Source organism: Aptenodytes patagonicus, chromosome 2 (genome assembly GCF_965638725.1).
Source record: "Aptenodytes patagonicus chromosome 2, bAptPat1.pri.cur, whole genome shotgun sequence".
Taxonomy (NCBI): domain Eukaryota; kingdom Metazoa; phylum Chordata; class Aves; order Sphenisciformes; family Spheniscidae; genus Aptenodytes; species Aptenodytes patagonicus.
This window is the reverse complement of record NC_134950.1, coordinates 135,913,002-135,927,461: the sequence shown is the minus strand read 5'-3', so window position 1 is coordinate 135,927,461 and position 14,460 is coordinate 135,913,002. Positions and strand designations below refer to the sequence as shown.

Genomic DNA, 14,460 nt, shown 5'->3' with positions numbered 1-14,460 from the left:
TTATCTCAGCCTTCAAAACACACATAATATTTTTGTAAGAACTCTGTACCTGAATGTACCTCAGCAACATTGCTGCTATTTGAGACATCTTGACAAAAGATTAGGCCACCAAAAACTTACGGAGATATCGTGATTTTAGTATCTGTGTCCTGTTCAATTTTCTTCAGGTTTCTTCCTTCTTTGCCAATAAGTCTGCCAACAAAGTTGTTATGTGCCAATATCTTCAAGGGAATTTCTTCTGTACTGTAATGGAGGTTACACCCAGTGAGACTTTGAGACCAGAGTGCAAGTTTTTATGCATGTTATGGATAAATTTTATTTTCATAGAAATGTCTACAACTCCCATTCACTTATACATGTTTATACTAGACGCAGAACGAGTCCAAATGCAAAGCACATTTCAGTACTATCATCTATAGCTTCATTGTAACATACCTGCTAAATAAAAGTCAGACTGAAGTACCAAGAGCTGTTGGGAAGGAATACACCTTAAAGCTTTTAGTGAGAGCTCAAAACTCGTTATGCTCACTCTGATAAAAAGCTATCAGTTGCTCAAGAAACTTCAGTATTTGCTCCAGTTCACCACAAAATCACAGCCAGACAATGGCTGAAAACATAGATGTGTGCTGGGGCTAATTAAGCAAGTAGACTGTCCTGAAAGGAAAAAAGTCCTAGTTCCTTCACCTACTTAAATATGGATAACGGCAACAAAGATTCACTTGTTAACAGTTTTTAAAGACTACATCTTTAAATGGAGTCAACAAGAATCCAGAATTTTTTATGCCTCCACAATGAAATGCCTTTTACTCACAATTTAGTATCTTGAGCTTCCTTTTGCATTATCTCCATAATAATTTTACAAGCCGTTGAGCAGCCTTCAGGAGTTGAATGGATGGTAATTGGTTTCTCAGCAGCACCTGCATTCTCTTTACGATGAATATCAATTCTTGAAAGAAAGAAAAACACTAACTGTAACCATGTACTCTATGGTAAGCCTTGAATATTTCCAACTCTCATAAAACTAATTTATTTTGAGGTAACACTGACTACATTTAAGTGGTATGCTTTGCAAAATTAAACAACTACTTAAACATCTCCTAAATACTATTTTTTTTGTGTGTTACAAAGGGCCTCTCCTATCCTGATTTTACCAGCTAAACCCCATCTTTGTAGGCACTGGGATCGCCTTTCCTCATTAAACTCCCATCAAGATATTCAGGGGAGTTGTTAGATAGACAATCTGTGGTAAACCACTGAAAACGTTTCATCAAGCACTTCCAATACTCTATCACCAGCCCAGTTGCTCCACTAATGACGACTGTGCAGGTACAGTAGAGTCAGGCTTTGTCCCACCTTGTCTTTTTTAAGGACCTCAGCAGCAGTTCCCTAGCACGTCTCTGCTAGCAAGTAGCATCATAGTACTTGCATTCATCCTCAAGATTACTTTGCTATGCTTTTTAATCCTGACATTACCTTTCCTCTAGCTCCACACTATCACCCTAAAACTACTAGCCTTAGTCTGCATCATGGTTTGTGTAGCTCTAGGAATTTAACAAAAACTAATTATGACCTACATCAAGACAATGCCTTGGATATTATTTGTCGTCTGCCAATAACTGCAGGTCACATACTCTTTCCACCTCTGCTTTTTGTTTCCTCCCCTCCAAATCATACTTGTTTACAAACTTAACAACCAACCATGCTGCTTTTCAATAAACCACTTTATTTTTCCTGTTCTTTCTGATATTGAAAACTCATTTTGTTTCATGGTGCAACATTTTCTAAGAAGCCCATGGCAATCCTCAGTGCAACTGGAAGTAGACGACATTTCTTTTTTTATCCCCAAAACAATGAAAATATCATTCTTGAAGCCATGTATCTGTAAAGTTAGCAACTTGTGATTATTTCTGCTCTACCCAGCCTTCTTTTAAGAGATAAAAGCTTTCCTTATGCCAATCTTTGAGGATTTTTATAGTCCGAGAATTAAATGTTTCAGATATCACTTGAAAAATTGGTTGCCCGTAGGCAAACTACAACCAAGTCTTGTCAGGACACCACAAATCTCTTAAATCTGTGTTGTTAAACACAGCAAATAGTCTCCTGGGTTACAACATGCTAATGAGAGGTCGAAAGGAGCATCATGATAATCCTGGGTTTGAGGGGGGAGGGGGAGCCTGGGTGTTTGTGGGGGGTGTAATTAGAGAGGACTCCCTTATCCTCATTAACTACTCTCAAAACTGAAGCCACCCACCCTCACACACAGCTCATTTACGCGTCCTGCCTGCTGCAACTACAGAGCTGGGGGCTCGTACCAGTGTACTGCTGAAGACAGCATCTTTCACTCTCCACTCTTAGGGTTACCCTGGAAGAATACTTTGAATACGATCCCCGCCTCTCTCTGCATCGGTGCTGAGCTCTTCCTTGTGGGTAGGGATCTAACAGGCACTGAAAACAATCTCCTCCAGTGTCTCTAGAACCTAGCGCTCTAAGCTTCTTAGGTCACTCAGCAGCTTGCTTTTCGCCTCCCATGCATTTCTTTAATCTGTGTTTTGGAGTGGTCTGCAAGTTGATAGCAACAAATGTATTCACCAGAAATACATGGGGGTGAGGTGCAAGAAGTAGTGAGGGGAGATAGGAAGGTTATTTTTTCTTCTTGCCCCACCCCCCCACCCCCCTTGAATTGAACAGATTTATAAATCCTAAGAATGCCCTAAATTAAACTAAAGGTAGGGTAAACGCTTAAAAACTTGGATATGTCACCACACTGATTGTACGTCCCACAGACCAACATATTACAGCTCTTTCAGTTTCACTTTTTGTGCCAGAACCTTATTAGTACACCTTTAAGCAAACTCTCCGGCATCAAGTACCATCCTACTAGCACTGCATAATTTCATTTTTTTAAAAAGAGAGAAACAAGTCAGCTAGTATTTGAACATGTGTTGAGGACAGAATCCAGTCCTTAAATAAATCTTGCAAAAGATTTCCTGTTCACTTATCTTCATTTGCTCTCTGACCACACAAGTTAGTTGTGAAGTTTTACAAGTTTCACTTTACATGGGAGATGAGGACACAATATTAAAGCTTACAATTACAGTTCTGTAAAATAACTTACTTAGACTGTGTCTGCTTTGTAATGTTTCTGATTGTCGCTCCTTCTTTCCCAATAATGGCTCCTACGAACTGCGTGGGAACCAGCATCCGTAGAGGAACGTCCGACTGTGGTTTCTGCCTTGTGGTTGCGCTGGGTGACCCTTGCCTTGGAGGACCCCTCTGCCCAAATCCACGCCTCCCCTGGGGATGTTGTTGTGGAGGTTGCTGGGCTGCCATTTCATCAGGGATGTATGCAACTTTCAAGGAATAGTTTTCAAGCTGAAACCCATTCAGTTTTTCTATTGCTCTGTTTATTTGCAAAGGGGTGGAGAGAGGAGAAAAAAAAACAAAATCACATGCAGGGCCTTATGAAATGACAAGTCATTCAGATATAGACTTCTGCTCTTTCTAAATCGCATGACAAAGCTAAAAACTGGTTCCAAGATGAAAAGCTACATTCAAAATTCTCCAGTCAAGATTTTGATTACACAACTTTTTTTTTTTTAAGTCACCATATTAAGGACTACAAGTTAGTTCTTGCTTGCTCTGGGCTTCTGTGCACTTTAAAGGTTTTGCTGGTGCAACCCTATCAGCAAAACCTCACAGGAGACAGAGCTTATACACTCAAAAGCATTCTTTTGCCTGATTTAATTTAAATCAGTTTCCCAAATAGAATTAAAGCTGCACCAGAGGGAAAACTTTTTAGCTGCTATCACAGCACCTTCATTAGGGTTTTTGCCAGCAAAGCTATTTGGCTGGAGTTTTTGCAATAACTGACATAGCTATGACAGAAAAAAGAAGAAAAAAAAAAAAAAGAGAGAGATATGAAAGACAGCTCCTGGTTCATTCTCAGCAGGAAAGAAAGTGTTCAAAGCCAGTCAACGGCATTTGTAACACCACTTAGACCACAACAGCACCTGCAACTTACCAACCAGTCATGTTGTAAGCAGGTTTAAAAGTTAACAAGGAAATTAAAGCCAACACATCTGTTAAACTCTCCATAGATGCAAAGGTGTTAGAAGGCATTTAAATGGTGTTTCAAGTTCTCTTGTGCTTTTAGGCGAAGCAGAGCCCTCTGTTAAATATCATAGAGGGATATTGCCCAAATGCACACAACGCATTTGCACCGTGGTCAGTCACACCGAATAACCACCCGGTTGCTCAGCTCTCCCCCTGCCCAGCCCCTCTTTCTAACCAAGGTGGGGCCAAGTTTGCAAGTCAACCTGACCTACTGGACGACTCCTCTTTGCAGAGGGAGCACAACTCTAAACTTAAAAATGACAGGTTTCTGGAGGGTAGATGATCTTCCACTCACAAACAGAACAGAGTCCATACAATTAAAGATCCAGGAAACAGTAGGAATAACTAAGCTACAGGCAACACACTGGTAAGCTAGTGGTATAAAATTAACATGTTTGCCCAAGAATAACATTTCAAGTTTCACTACAGAAGGCATATTATTCAGATTATCAGCAATATGATACATTGATAGCACTGAAACATGCATTGATTTGGGGTAGTTTATAAATGCCAGGCTTAATCTTGGACCAAAGACTACTGATAGATTTTGTTTAAAGTCAAAATTTAAATTAAAAACAGTAGTGGGAAGGAAGAGGTTTCCATCTCATTAAAGAACCCACCAACATTTTTGTTAAAAAGCTCCAATAACCATATGTTCTGGAGCAAGGCCTCTGAAATTCAGAAGCTTAATCCAGTCCCTCCGTTCACGCACATTTGCAGGTGGTTGCTTCTGGTTTACCAAATGCTACCCTCAGCAACACTTTTACTCCTGCCTCTACTGCAGAGATAAAGGACAACACTAGCCAATCGCCTAAATTTTCGAGGGTAGCCAGTGAAAAGTACTGCTCATCTCCCAGGTGTCCCACTTGACAGTCTGGGTCTCAAGCAGCTGTTGAAGCCAAGCAGCAGCTTTGCAGATAAGAAGTGGTATAAGGGTACTGAGGATAACACACAGCCCTCCATCTCCCAGGGGTTGAACCAGCATCCTCAAAATACTCCAGTCGGACAGTAAAGAGCTTATGAGAAAACAAGTAATTTGTGTCTTTGGAGCAGTGTTTAATAAGGGCTGGTAATAAATAAGGCCCAAGGCAATGCCAATGAACAACAAGGAAAGCAAAATATTGAATAACTGATCACTGCTCATTAAATACTTCTGTTCTCCAAATGAGACACAGGTCCTTTGGGAACAAGGCGGGAGTGTAATTGCTCCCATAACAGAAGAATCTTACAGTGTATGGCAAAAGAGATCTGCATTAAAATTTGCTGAGGCTATTTCAAAGCTGACATTTCTTAACTTTTACTCCATGGACTTTGAAGAGCATTTTATTGCTCAGAAAGCCATGTTTACGAAACAGTAAGGGCAGTGAGCAGCCGGACTAGTGAAACTTGTGTTCCAATGGATTTGTGTCTCAAGTTTTAGTTTCTGCATAGATTTCCAATGTCCAAAAGGCATTTCGCTGAAGCCTCTCTCCATAGAGATCCTATCTGGGAAAAGGGTCTGGAGCCTTTCCTTTTTATGCAACCTGAACATACTAAGTTCTTGTTGGTTGCAAATATCTAAGACCTCTATTTCTTGGTTGAGTTTTACTGAAATCAGCCAAAATAATGAATTGCTACTAGGGAGGGAAATGCACCACCAGAGAGTGCAGTTGCACAAGCCGTTTCTTTTGGAATCAAACCTCAAGATGGAGATATGAGCACCAACGATTTCGAACATGCTGGTAGGCTCCGGATTGACATCTATCCCAACTCATTCCCTTCCACGCATTTATTTGACAAGTTCAGACATTGAAGCATTTTGGGAAAGAAACAATCTCCTCTGGCTTTAAAACATCTTAGACCAGAATCCCAGCACTAATACAAAACCTTACATTAAATCAGTGCATGAGACTTCTCACTCTTCCTTAGAAGTGGTAGGAGAGGAGAAGACCAGGCTTTTTGTTTGCAACCAAGTTACATACCTATCACGTTTTCACAACAAACACTATACAGCAACAACTGGCGCATATATATATATATATATATATGTGTGCACACCATACTTTTCCTGGAAAGAAGGTTAGAATTTTTCTACTTAAGAACAATTTATAAATTGCTAAATGGTTCTATATGACTATAAGTACCCTAAATTCAAAGCAAACTGAGAAAAGTTCATTTGCCATTATGGAAAATCAATTATGTCAGCAGTGAACCATCCCTGGCCACCAAAGCCATATGATGACATGGAAAAACAACACAATAAAAGATATTGGATGGGTTGTTTTTGAGCAAGTATTTGAAGGCAAACCTGCTTTAAAGTTCACTTCTCTAGTTAGATACTAGATATACTACTGTATCTGTAGTACTGTATACTAGAGAATCTAGTATACTAGAGATACTACAGTAGTATCACTTGTTTAAATTAGTCTAGATATTTACAGAGAAAACTTTAAAATAACTAATTCACCTTCTGAGTCAGAGAGTTCTCCATATTTTATAGGCTGACTTGTTTTATAATTTGACTTGTTCAAGTGACAAGAAGTCAGAAGAAGAGTTGGTAATTAAACACTGCTTTCCCAAGCCTTTTGTGGAACTGATGTTTCCTGGGTAGGTGGTCCCACACTCTGCACTGATTTGGGCACACACAGGGCAACGCCAAGATAACTAGTTTTCAGTGATGCAGCAAATACACAGTTCTGGTGCATTTCTTATAGAAGACACAAGCCCACAGCTTTTGAAAAGTCACTTTCGCTGTTGAGTCTAGCCTTCACATTCCAACATTTGACGGTTTTCACTAGGTTTTTAAAGTACTGTCATACACCTTTTCTTTAACTGTTCTGAACTCGTTTTAATCAATTTTGTGGCACAAAACATAGGGCTGGAATCAGGCAAAATGATGGCTCAGAAGTCCTTCAGCACCATAACAAGCCCAAAATTTTAGAGGCATCTAGGCACCATTTCAGGAGAAAGGAGGAAGGAAAAAGAAACCAAGAATAGAGATGAGTGATTAAGAACTGTCTTCTAGATAGATGCAAAATTCCTGTAAAACAGCATCTAGGACAGCACTTGCTATCAGGAGAGCCATCCCCGCTCCCTGGGAAAGCCTGAGCCTCAGAGGAAAGCAAGTGACTGGTTCTTCACAGCACTAGTGGCACCTGTTTCAGTCAAGGCTATCGTTGTTGCAGTCCACCAAATACACATTAAATCTAGCTCCTTTTGTAAAGCACATACTCACATTGACTGACCACCTCAGAAACTCAAGTCCAAACCACAGCAACACCACCCTCTGCCTTTCCACAAAGACCTCTGCCTTCCCAAATGGGGCTGGGGGTCTCCTTCCATGACCACAAGTTAATAAAGGCCATGCAGGTTACCTCTGTCAGAGGGCATTACTGGTACCTACTGAAACAACCCACAAACTGTCTTTTACACAAGGGCTAAAAGCCTTAGAGTCACTTAATGAGGACAAAGAGGGAGAAAAATTCAGTAAAATTCCTCATTAAGATGTGCTCTCCTCCCCCAAAACTTCTTTAAAAATTAATATTTAGTGGAAATGGAAAATGTTTCCGTTTCATATACCAGCAAGAGCTGGTACACAGGAATCTCATAGTGTAGTTCAGAATTTTTTTTATGAAACAAATTCATTAAGAGACTGCAGCAACTACTGCCTATGCTCTGCTAAGATGTAGAACAGCCTGGCTTATGTTCACATGACACCTGCTCAGAAGTAAGAGGATCCCTACATAAAAATGAAACCTTTAAACAAATATTTTGTATTAAGTCACCTGAGTTTGTCCCATCAAAATGACATCTCACCACTGTCCTCTCGTGAGCTCCCTAGGAAAGGATGTTCGCCCAGCCTTCTCCCTTCTGATGCTAGTGGAGGTTAAACATCCTAGATAAATGAATACAGTAAAAGCACCGAGTCTTATGCTGGAAATCATTCATCCATTGATAGCGCAATGACACTAAGCACTAGATGGAGAACATATTTCACTCCCACGTGCAGCTTGTACGTACACCACCTTTCTTTTTTCCTCCCTGAACAGATACATTTGCATACTGAGAAGACAGATATACATGGTAATTTTTCTTTGGCATAATGATTTTTTTTTGCATTAAATAAAAATATAGTTTTCATTAGTATTTCTGAAAATAAAAACAAAGCAAAAAAAAATAAATCTAAGCTTATAATCATACACCACTGAATTTTCAGTATTATCGTTCCTATGGCAACATTAGCCCTGACCCACGATGGCATGGGAAAGTATTAGTTATGTGAACTCTTATTCATTCATCAAGGATACATGGTTGTGTGTGCACACAGATCTTTGTGCTTCATTGAAAGGGTAAAAAAATTGTTTCTTTTTGCAAGTATTCTAATTAAAAAGTGACCACTAGTGTCTTAACACTCAAAGTAATATATCTACTTATATCTGCAAAGACGCGGATCCTGAGCTCCTCACACTGCAGCCCGCATTTAAAATACACCATCAGTTACGAGACACAACCAAGACACATACCTCATTCCTGAGCTAAAAAATAAGATAAAAAATAAATGCCTAGCCCCATACTAAAACAATATACACCCACTCCATATATGTGAGGCCAACTCTGCACAAAGTTTCCCTTCCAAAATCCTGGGTAGAGCTAAATACTGTAGCATGCACTAGACTCCTACACACTGGAACATTTTGGGGAGGGAAAGAGGAGGTGGTGTAACTTTTGAAGATAACAGCCATAATTTAGGTGGCAGCACAAGGACACGGTCAGCACATCCTGCTGGCTGCAGTCAGGGATCAATATTGGGAGAAGAGGAGGTGCCCTTCAGCAAGCAGGTCCCAAGCTGCCTCGGTACCTACGTGCACCTGGTTGGGTTGTTTAAACTGATCCACTGGCTCCAGGCTCTGCCACTCGCCCTGAACTCCTCTCTTCCAAATATTCCATAACTCACCACGAAGTTCAGTAATTCAGTAATTGCATGTGCCACAGCAGCGTGCACATGCTTTGTAAGGCCCTCCCAGTTTCTGGGAAGGATGGTGGCAGGGGCAGTTTCCAAGTTGGAACAACTCCCTCCTCCTCCCAAGCGCTTGCAGGAAAGGAAGGGAGGGATGGGGTCACAGAGATGCCCTGGCAGTCCCCAGCCTTCTTGTTACCCGCAGTCCTGGAGAGCAAAGGGTGGTTTTCCCAGGCCCACGCATGGCTCTGTGTAGGTTTATGGGGAGGTGCGTAAGCACAGAGCCATGTACTTGCTGTACACCTCTCCACAAACCTACTGGGCTTCCTATAAGTACCTAATCTGCTACCTGACTCCCCTGCTCTGGCCACATAGAGATGAGGAGCAGCATCCTGCTTTTTCTGCCAAGACAGCCTCATGCCTGTCCAGTTAGGAAAGAGAGGCATCACTACGACAGGTCAAAGCCACAGACCTCCATTCCAATTAGAAGCCAGTAACTGTGCACGTCTCAGATTTTGGGTGCTGTGTTCTCTGTCCAAGACTTGTTTCTCAAAAGAACTGCAGCATTCTTCACCTATTTCAGTTTCCAAGTTAATTTTGGATGCAGCTCTGTATTGAATATGCTGCAACTGCAGTACCAGCCTAGAGAGAAAGAAAAAAAAACACAAACAAAAAAACCTCTGCCACAACAATTAGACTTGCAAGACAGAAGAAGGCTCAGTTTCCCAGCTGGGTGGAACCAAAAGTTTTGTTCAAAAAGTAACATCCTCCAAGCAATGCATACCACACTTGTTTAGAACTGCTTATCAAAAGTATCTCCAGATTGTGTTACAGCACCTTCACCGCACAGCATTGCCGGTACACACTCCAACAGGCACAGCAATGCCATACAGTCTATCCAGTGGGGAAGTAGCCAACTTTGCATGTTTTGTCAGCCAGCATTACTAACTGTGAGGTTAGTATGTGTGTTGCAAAAAGTGCAGAAAAGACGTAATTAGAACTGGGGACCCACTGTATGTGGCGGCATAGAAAACTTCATGTCACAGTGTTTGCTCCAAAAGCCGTGGCTAAGAGCATCATTAACCCTAAACAGCTAAATTTCAAAATACAAAGCTTGTTATCAGCTGCTGATTCTCAACGACCCTAAACAGCTTTCGATAAAGTCAGGTCTTGTTACTCCTTGTACTGCGTAGGTTGACCAACACTGCCTTTTATCAGCACTCATATACCACTCCCCCCTGCACAGCCATTGCTGCCCACCACAGCCAGTTCCAAGAAGCAAAGCTAGGTTATGCCTGGGAAAACCATTCAAATGCAACGCCACCACAGTCACTACAGAAAAGCCACACACGCACAGGTCCTGTAGTGATTCTTCATTGCAATTCCTCACAGTTTTTTCCTAGACAAACTCTATCCAGCCACTTCTTCTCTTAGGGGTTTCTAAATGGTTGCATCCTGAACCCAGCCAATCTGAGCTAACATTTTCCATACAGAAAATGGACTCATCCCCTTAGAAAACCCTGTGTCTGTATCAAACCATTCGCAAAAGCAAATCAAGGCTTCTCCACTTGCTCTACCTGTTCAAGGCAACCAAACTCTATGTCATCATTCAACCTGTATCGCTTCAGGTCCTCCCCCAACATTCATGCTGGACGCTAATTCACCTGCTTCACACTCAAGATGTTTTCAGTTATTCTCATGCAATTTCTCATGCAAAACAATATTTTTTCCTCGGACGCTTCTTCTCAGTCTTGGCTTATCCCAGCATTTCCTCAGGATTGACCTTAAAATTTAACAAGTACAGTTTGAGGGGGGAGAAACCATATGTTGTTGTTTTCATTTCATGCTAAATCCAAAACACAGCACTATACCAGCTACTAGGAAGAAAATTAACTCTATCCCAGCTGAAACCAGGACAGGAAGGGAGTGCACAAGTCCAGGAACCCACATCACAGATGACAGACAGCTCAAAAATATGCATCATGCTTCTTTCCATGATATTTTAGGTACTTCCTTCCTACATTTTTCAAAGAAGGAACTGGCACATGTAGCGTTAATTTTTAACATTGCACCATCAGTTTCTTCAGAACTAGAAATTCAACATTTTTCTTAATTACTGTGCAACAGAATTAAAAACAGAAGAACCTGAAGAACTTACTGAATGATTCAGGTTTTGAGAAAAGTTAAATAGTGAACTAAAGAAAAACATTGTTTCCTTCAGCTCCAGCGTACAAAGGAGACACCACTGACACAAGTTTCCCATCACATTTGTTTAGAATACACTAACAAGTAACCTAACACTTTGAAAGATTAAATACATGTGTTGCATTCAAGTTACACAGAAGTCATAATTACTTAATTATATGTACAAATATTATTTCATTTGTAATTTTGAATTAATGCATACCATAAACATACTCTGCATCTTAACTGCTAATTTTAGTTAGCCACAAGGTGGCAGAAATTTCAAAGTTAAAATAAAAAGATCATTGTAGGCTATTCCATAGGTTTGGTTTTGTTTAACCTGCTACAGCTAGAAAGAGGGGAAAAATATGTTTATGTCACCAGATTAAAAATTAAGGAACACATAGGTCCTTTTTCTACCTGTGATGGAAAAGCAAATTTAAACCAATAGCATAATACATAATATGGATGTTTAAAGGAAAAGGACATACAACCATTGATTAGGAAAGTAAAGTGTTATATTTTTAAATTTTAATATCGAGATTAAGAGTTATCAATTACAGAACATACAAGCAAGCATAAAATATGTGGCTTAAAGTTCAAAAAGCCCAAATAATTTATTTTAGGTATTCGGATTACAACTTTTTGTGTGTTTGGAAACAGCATTAATTTTTCTAATTAAAAAAAATCATTTCTTAAGGGAAAATTGTAGCAAAACAACAGAAACAAATAGAAGAAGAATGCAGCTGCTAACCAGAAGACACAGAACAACCAACACTTGAAAAGGGCATCACAAAGCTTTTTTAAAAACATGGCTAAAAATGTTAAAATTAAGCAATAACTCCTGTTCTCTGTCATTGGCAAATCACTAACTTTCTGCCCTCCCCAGTCAAATAATTTTATCCAAATGTTCAATTTTCAAAATTATTAATTTATTTTTAATCAAAGTGCAGGAAAAGTTGATGACAAAAAATAGCAAATTAAGGTAAAGCACACAAGACTTGGCGAGGGAAAGACCAAGCAACTTTCTTTAAAGTTAATGCTTACGTGATCATTTTGATCAATAAATCAGAAGCGAGGTTGCATATAAAATCGCAACAACATGAATTCCAAAACACAAGTTAGACGATAGCAACAAGTAAGAAAGATACTTACTGTCTAGCCTGGTCCTTATTGCCATATGTTACATTTACAACTGCAGTCTCTGTGTCAGTGTTCACTAGAGAGGAAAACACAATGGAAAGAGGTTAAATTCAGTGTCCACGCCCTTCCCACTACAAATTTAAAAGCAATTTGAGAGTAGAGCCTTACCTTGCTCACAGTTCTCCACTGTTCCATACTGAGCTAACAAACTATCCAGCACCTATCAAGAGGTAAAAGAAATGACAGATTTCAATTTCAAAACAGATTAACAAAAGAAAGTCTGTAAAAACACTAAAATTTGTAATAATTTTATCAGAACATACAGCATTCAAGACATCCACTCCAATAAGGAAGAGATGTTAACTATTTTTGGGAAGAATAAGCACACATTGCTTGTTTTCTTTCTCACATCAGAAAATCTGTGTTTAAAACCTCATGAATGTGAAGATACAGAACATAACTCCAAGAAGTCACACTGCCCTGTAAGTGCCAAACTATGAAAATAAACCTCCAGGTCACCTGTTCTCAGAGTGGGCTAAAGCAGAGGCAGGAAGAATTAGAGAAGAGCAAATCTGGAATAAAATCTTTCCATGTATCCCAAGCACATGTATGTAACTTTGCCACTCTTTGGGGTTGTTTTTTTTTTCCTCCCCATACACTTAGGTTATACATAAAAATGTTATTCTCTTACTTAGTTGGGGCTTGTCTACTTAGAGACATTAGCCAGAATAACCAGCACATCAAGAGCTGTCGCGCAATTACTTTGACAGTTTTCCCCAAAGACCCATTCCAGAGGAACCACTCGCAATGGTATCTTCATGATTATTTGAAAGTCACAATTAATTTGTCGTTTGATAGAAAGCTAGGGAGGAACAGGTAAAAACTTATGATAAGGGGCAAAAGAAATCCGAATATAGTTTTATTTGGCATAATTTGTTTTATTCTAGTCAAATAGAGGATGAAGAAGGGGCAAGAAACAGTGAGCCTTTCAGGAAAATCAAGGCATCAGAATATTCCAGTAAAAACCTTAAAGATATGCATAGTTGTATCGCTTCTAAAAAATCACATGGTATATACTTTATTTTCTTCCTGGTGAGAAATAATGTTCCAGAAAACAGTGACTGCAGCAGTAACCAGCACAGAACACATTGTGGTTCGTTGCATCCTAATGTTTTGTCTCAAGAATTAAAACGATGCTGGAAAAGTTCACGACTTACACCAAGAATTGAAAAAGTAAACTTGCAATCTCTTCTGTGACCGAAGTGCCATTCTTCATTTCAGTTAGTCTCTTAAGGCAAAATGTCAGAATGAAAGGGAGGAAACCCTTTTGGGAAAGGAAAGCAAGGAGGAGGAAACAAGGAAGCAAGGACCGAAGGAAAGTAGTAGGCGTAAAAACGCATCTGCGCAGCTTCCCATTGCAGTACGCTTCCACTTTATAACCAGCAACTGAGTGTGCAGAAAACCTGTCCCTAAAAGTGTAAAAATTCAGAGTCTACATCCTCATGAGATTAAGAATTCAAAATTATAATTTCTTAACGTACCATATACTTTCACTACAATATAAAAGACATTTTTAAAGATAAATTGCAGTTTATATGCCCAAACTTAATGACAACTTACATCAGTATAATTTCCAATCTTTACCACCTATTAAAATTGAAATTGCACGCAGACATTTCAAAGGTAATATTTCAAACCAGGTATTTAAAAGGCAATGCACTGCTCGCCAAGTTTGAGCAATGCATTGCTACTTTTAACTGCAGAATTTCCCCATCCTTCTTGCATAGGGTCCAGTAAGTTTTCTTGGCAACTGTTTTGTTTTCATAGAAAAGTCGTTAGTTGTCCTCTCCTCCTACAAGCAGAGATTAGCCTAGTCTGAGAGTTTGTCTTTTCAATCCCCTAAAAACAACATTTTTCTGCCACTCCTCAGATCTGACAATTTGAAACTGAGGAAAAGTTTACTCTGAAATTCACTAAATATTACTGAAGCAGAGGTACTCCAGGGGATTAAAATAAATTAAAAGCCTGTGGAAGATCCTTTTAAGACAATTTAAACGTTGGCACAGATGAGTGGGAGAGTCATA

General features: G+C 39.6%; 1 protein-coding gene across 2 annotated transcripts in view; it reads right to left on the bottom strand.

Moving 5' to 3' along the window:
* IGF2BP3 (insulin like growth factor 2 mRNA binding protein 3) overlaps window positions 1-14,460 on the bottom strand; it is a 118,585-nt gene that overhangs the window by 33,477 nt on the left and 70,648 nt on the right. For both annotated transcript variants that reach the window (XM_076331339.1, XM_076331340.1), the window contains 5 exons: window positions 12,545-12,596; window positions 12,389-12,452; window positions 3,116-3,400; window positions 812-946; window positions 121-243 (listed from right to left, as the gene is read on the bottom strand). In XM_076331339.1, the coding sequence (XP_076187454.1) occupies window positions 121-243; window positions 812-946; window positions 3,116-3,400; window positions 12,389-12,452; window positions 12,545-12,596 (659 nt within the window). The remainder of the gene's footprint in view (window positions 1-120; window positions 244-811; window positions 947-3,115; window positions 3,401-12,388; window positions 12,453-12,544; window positions 12,597-14,460) is intronic.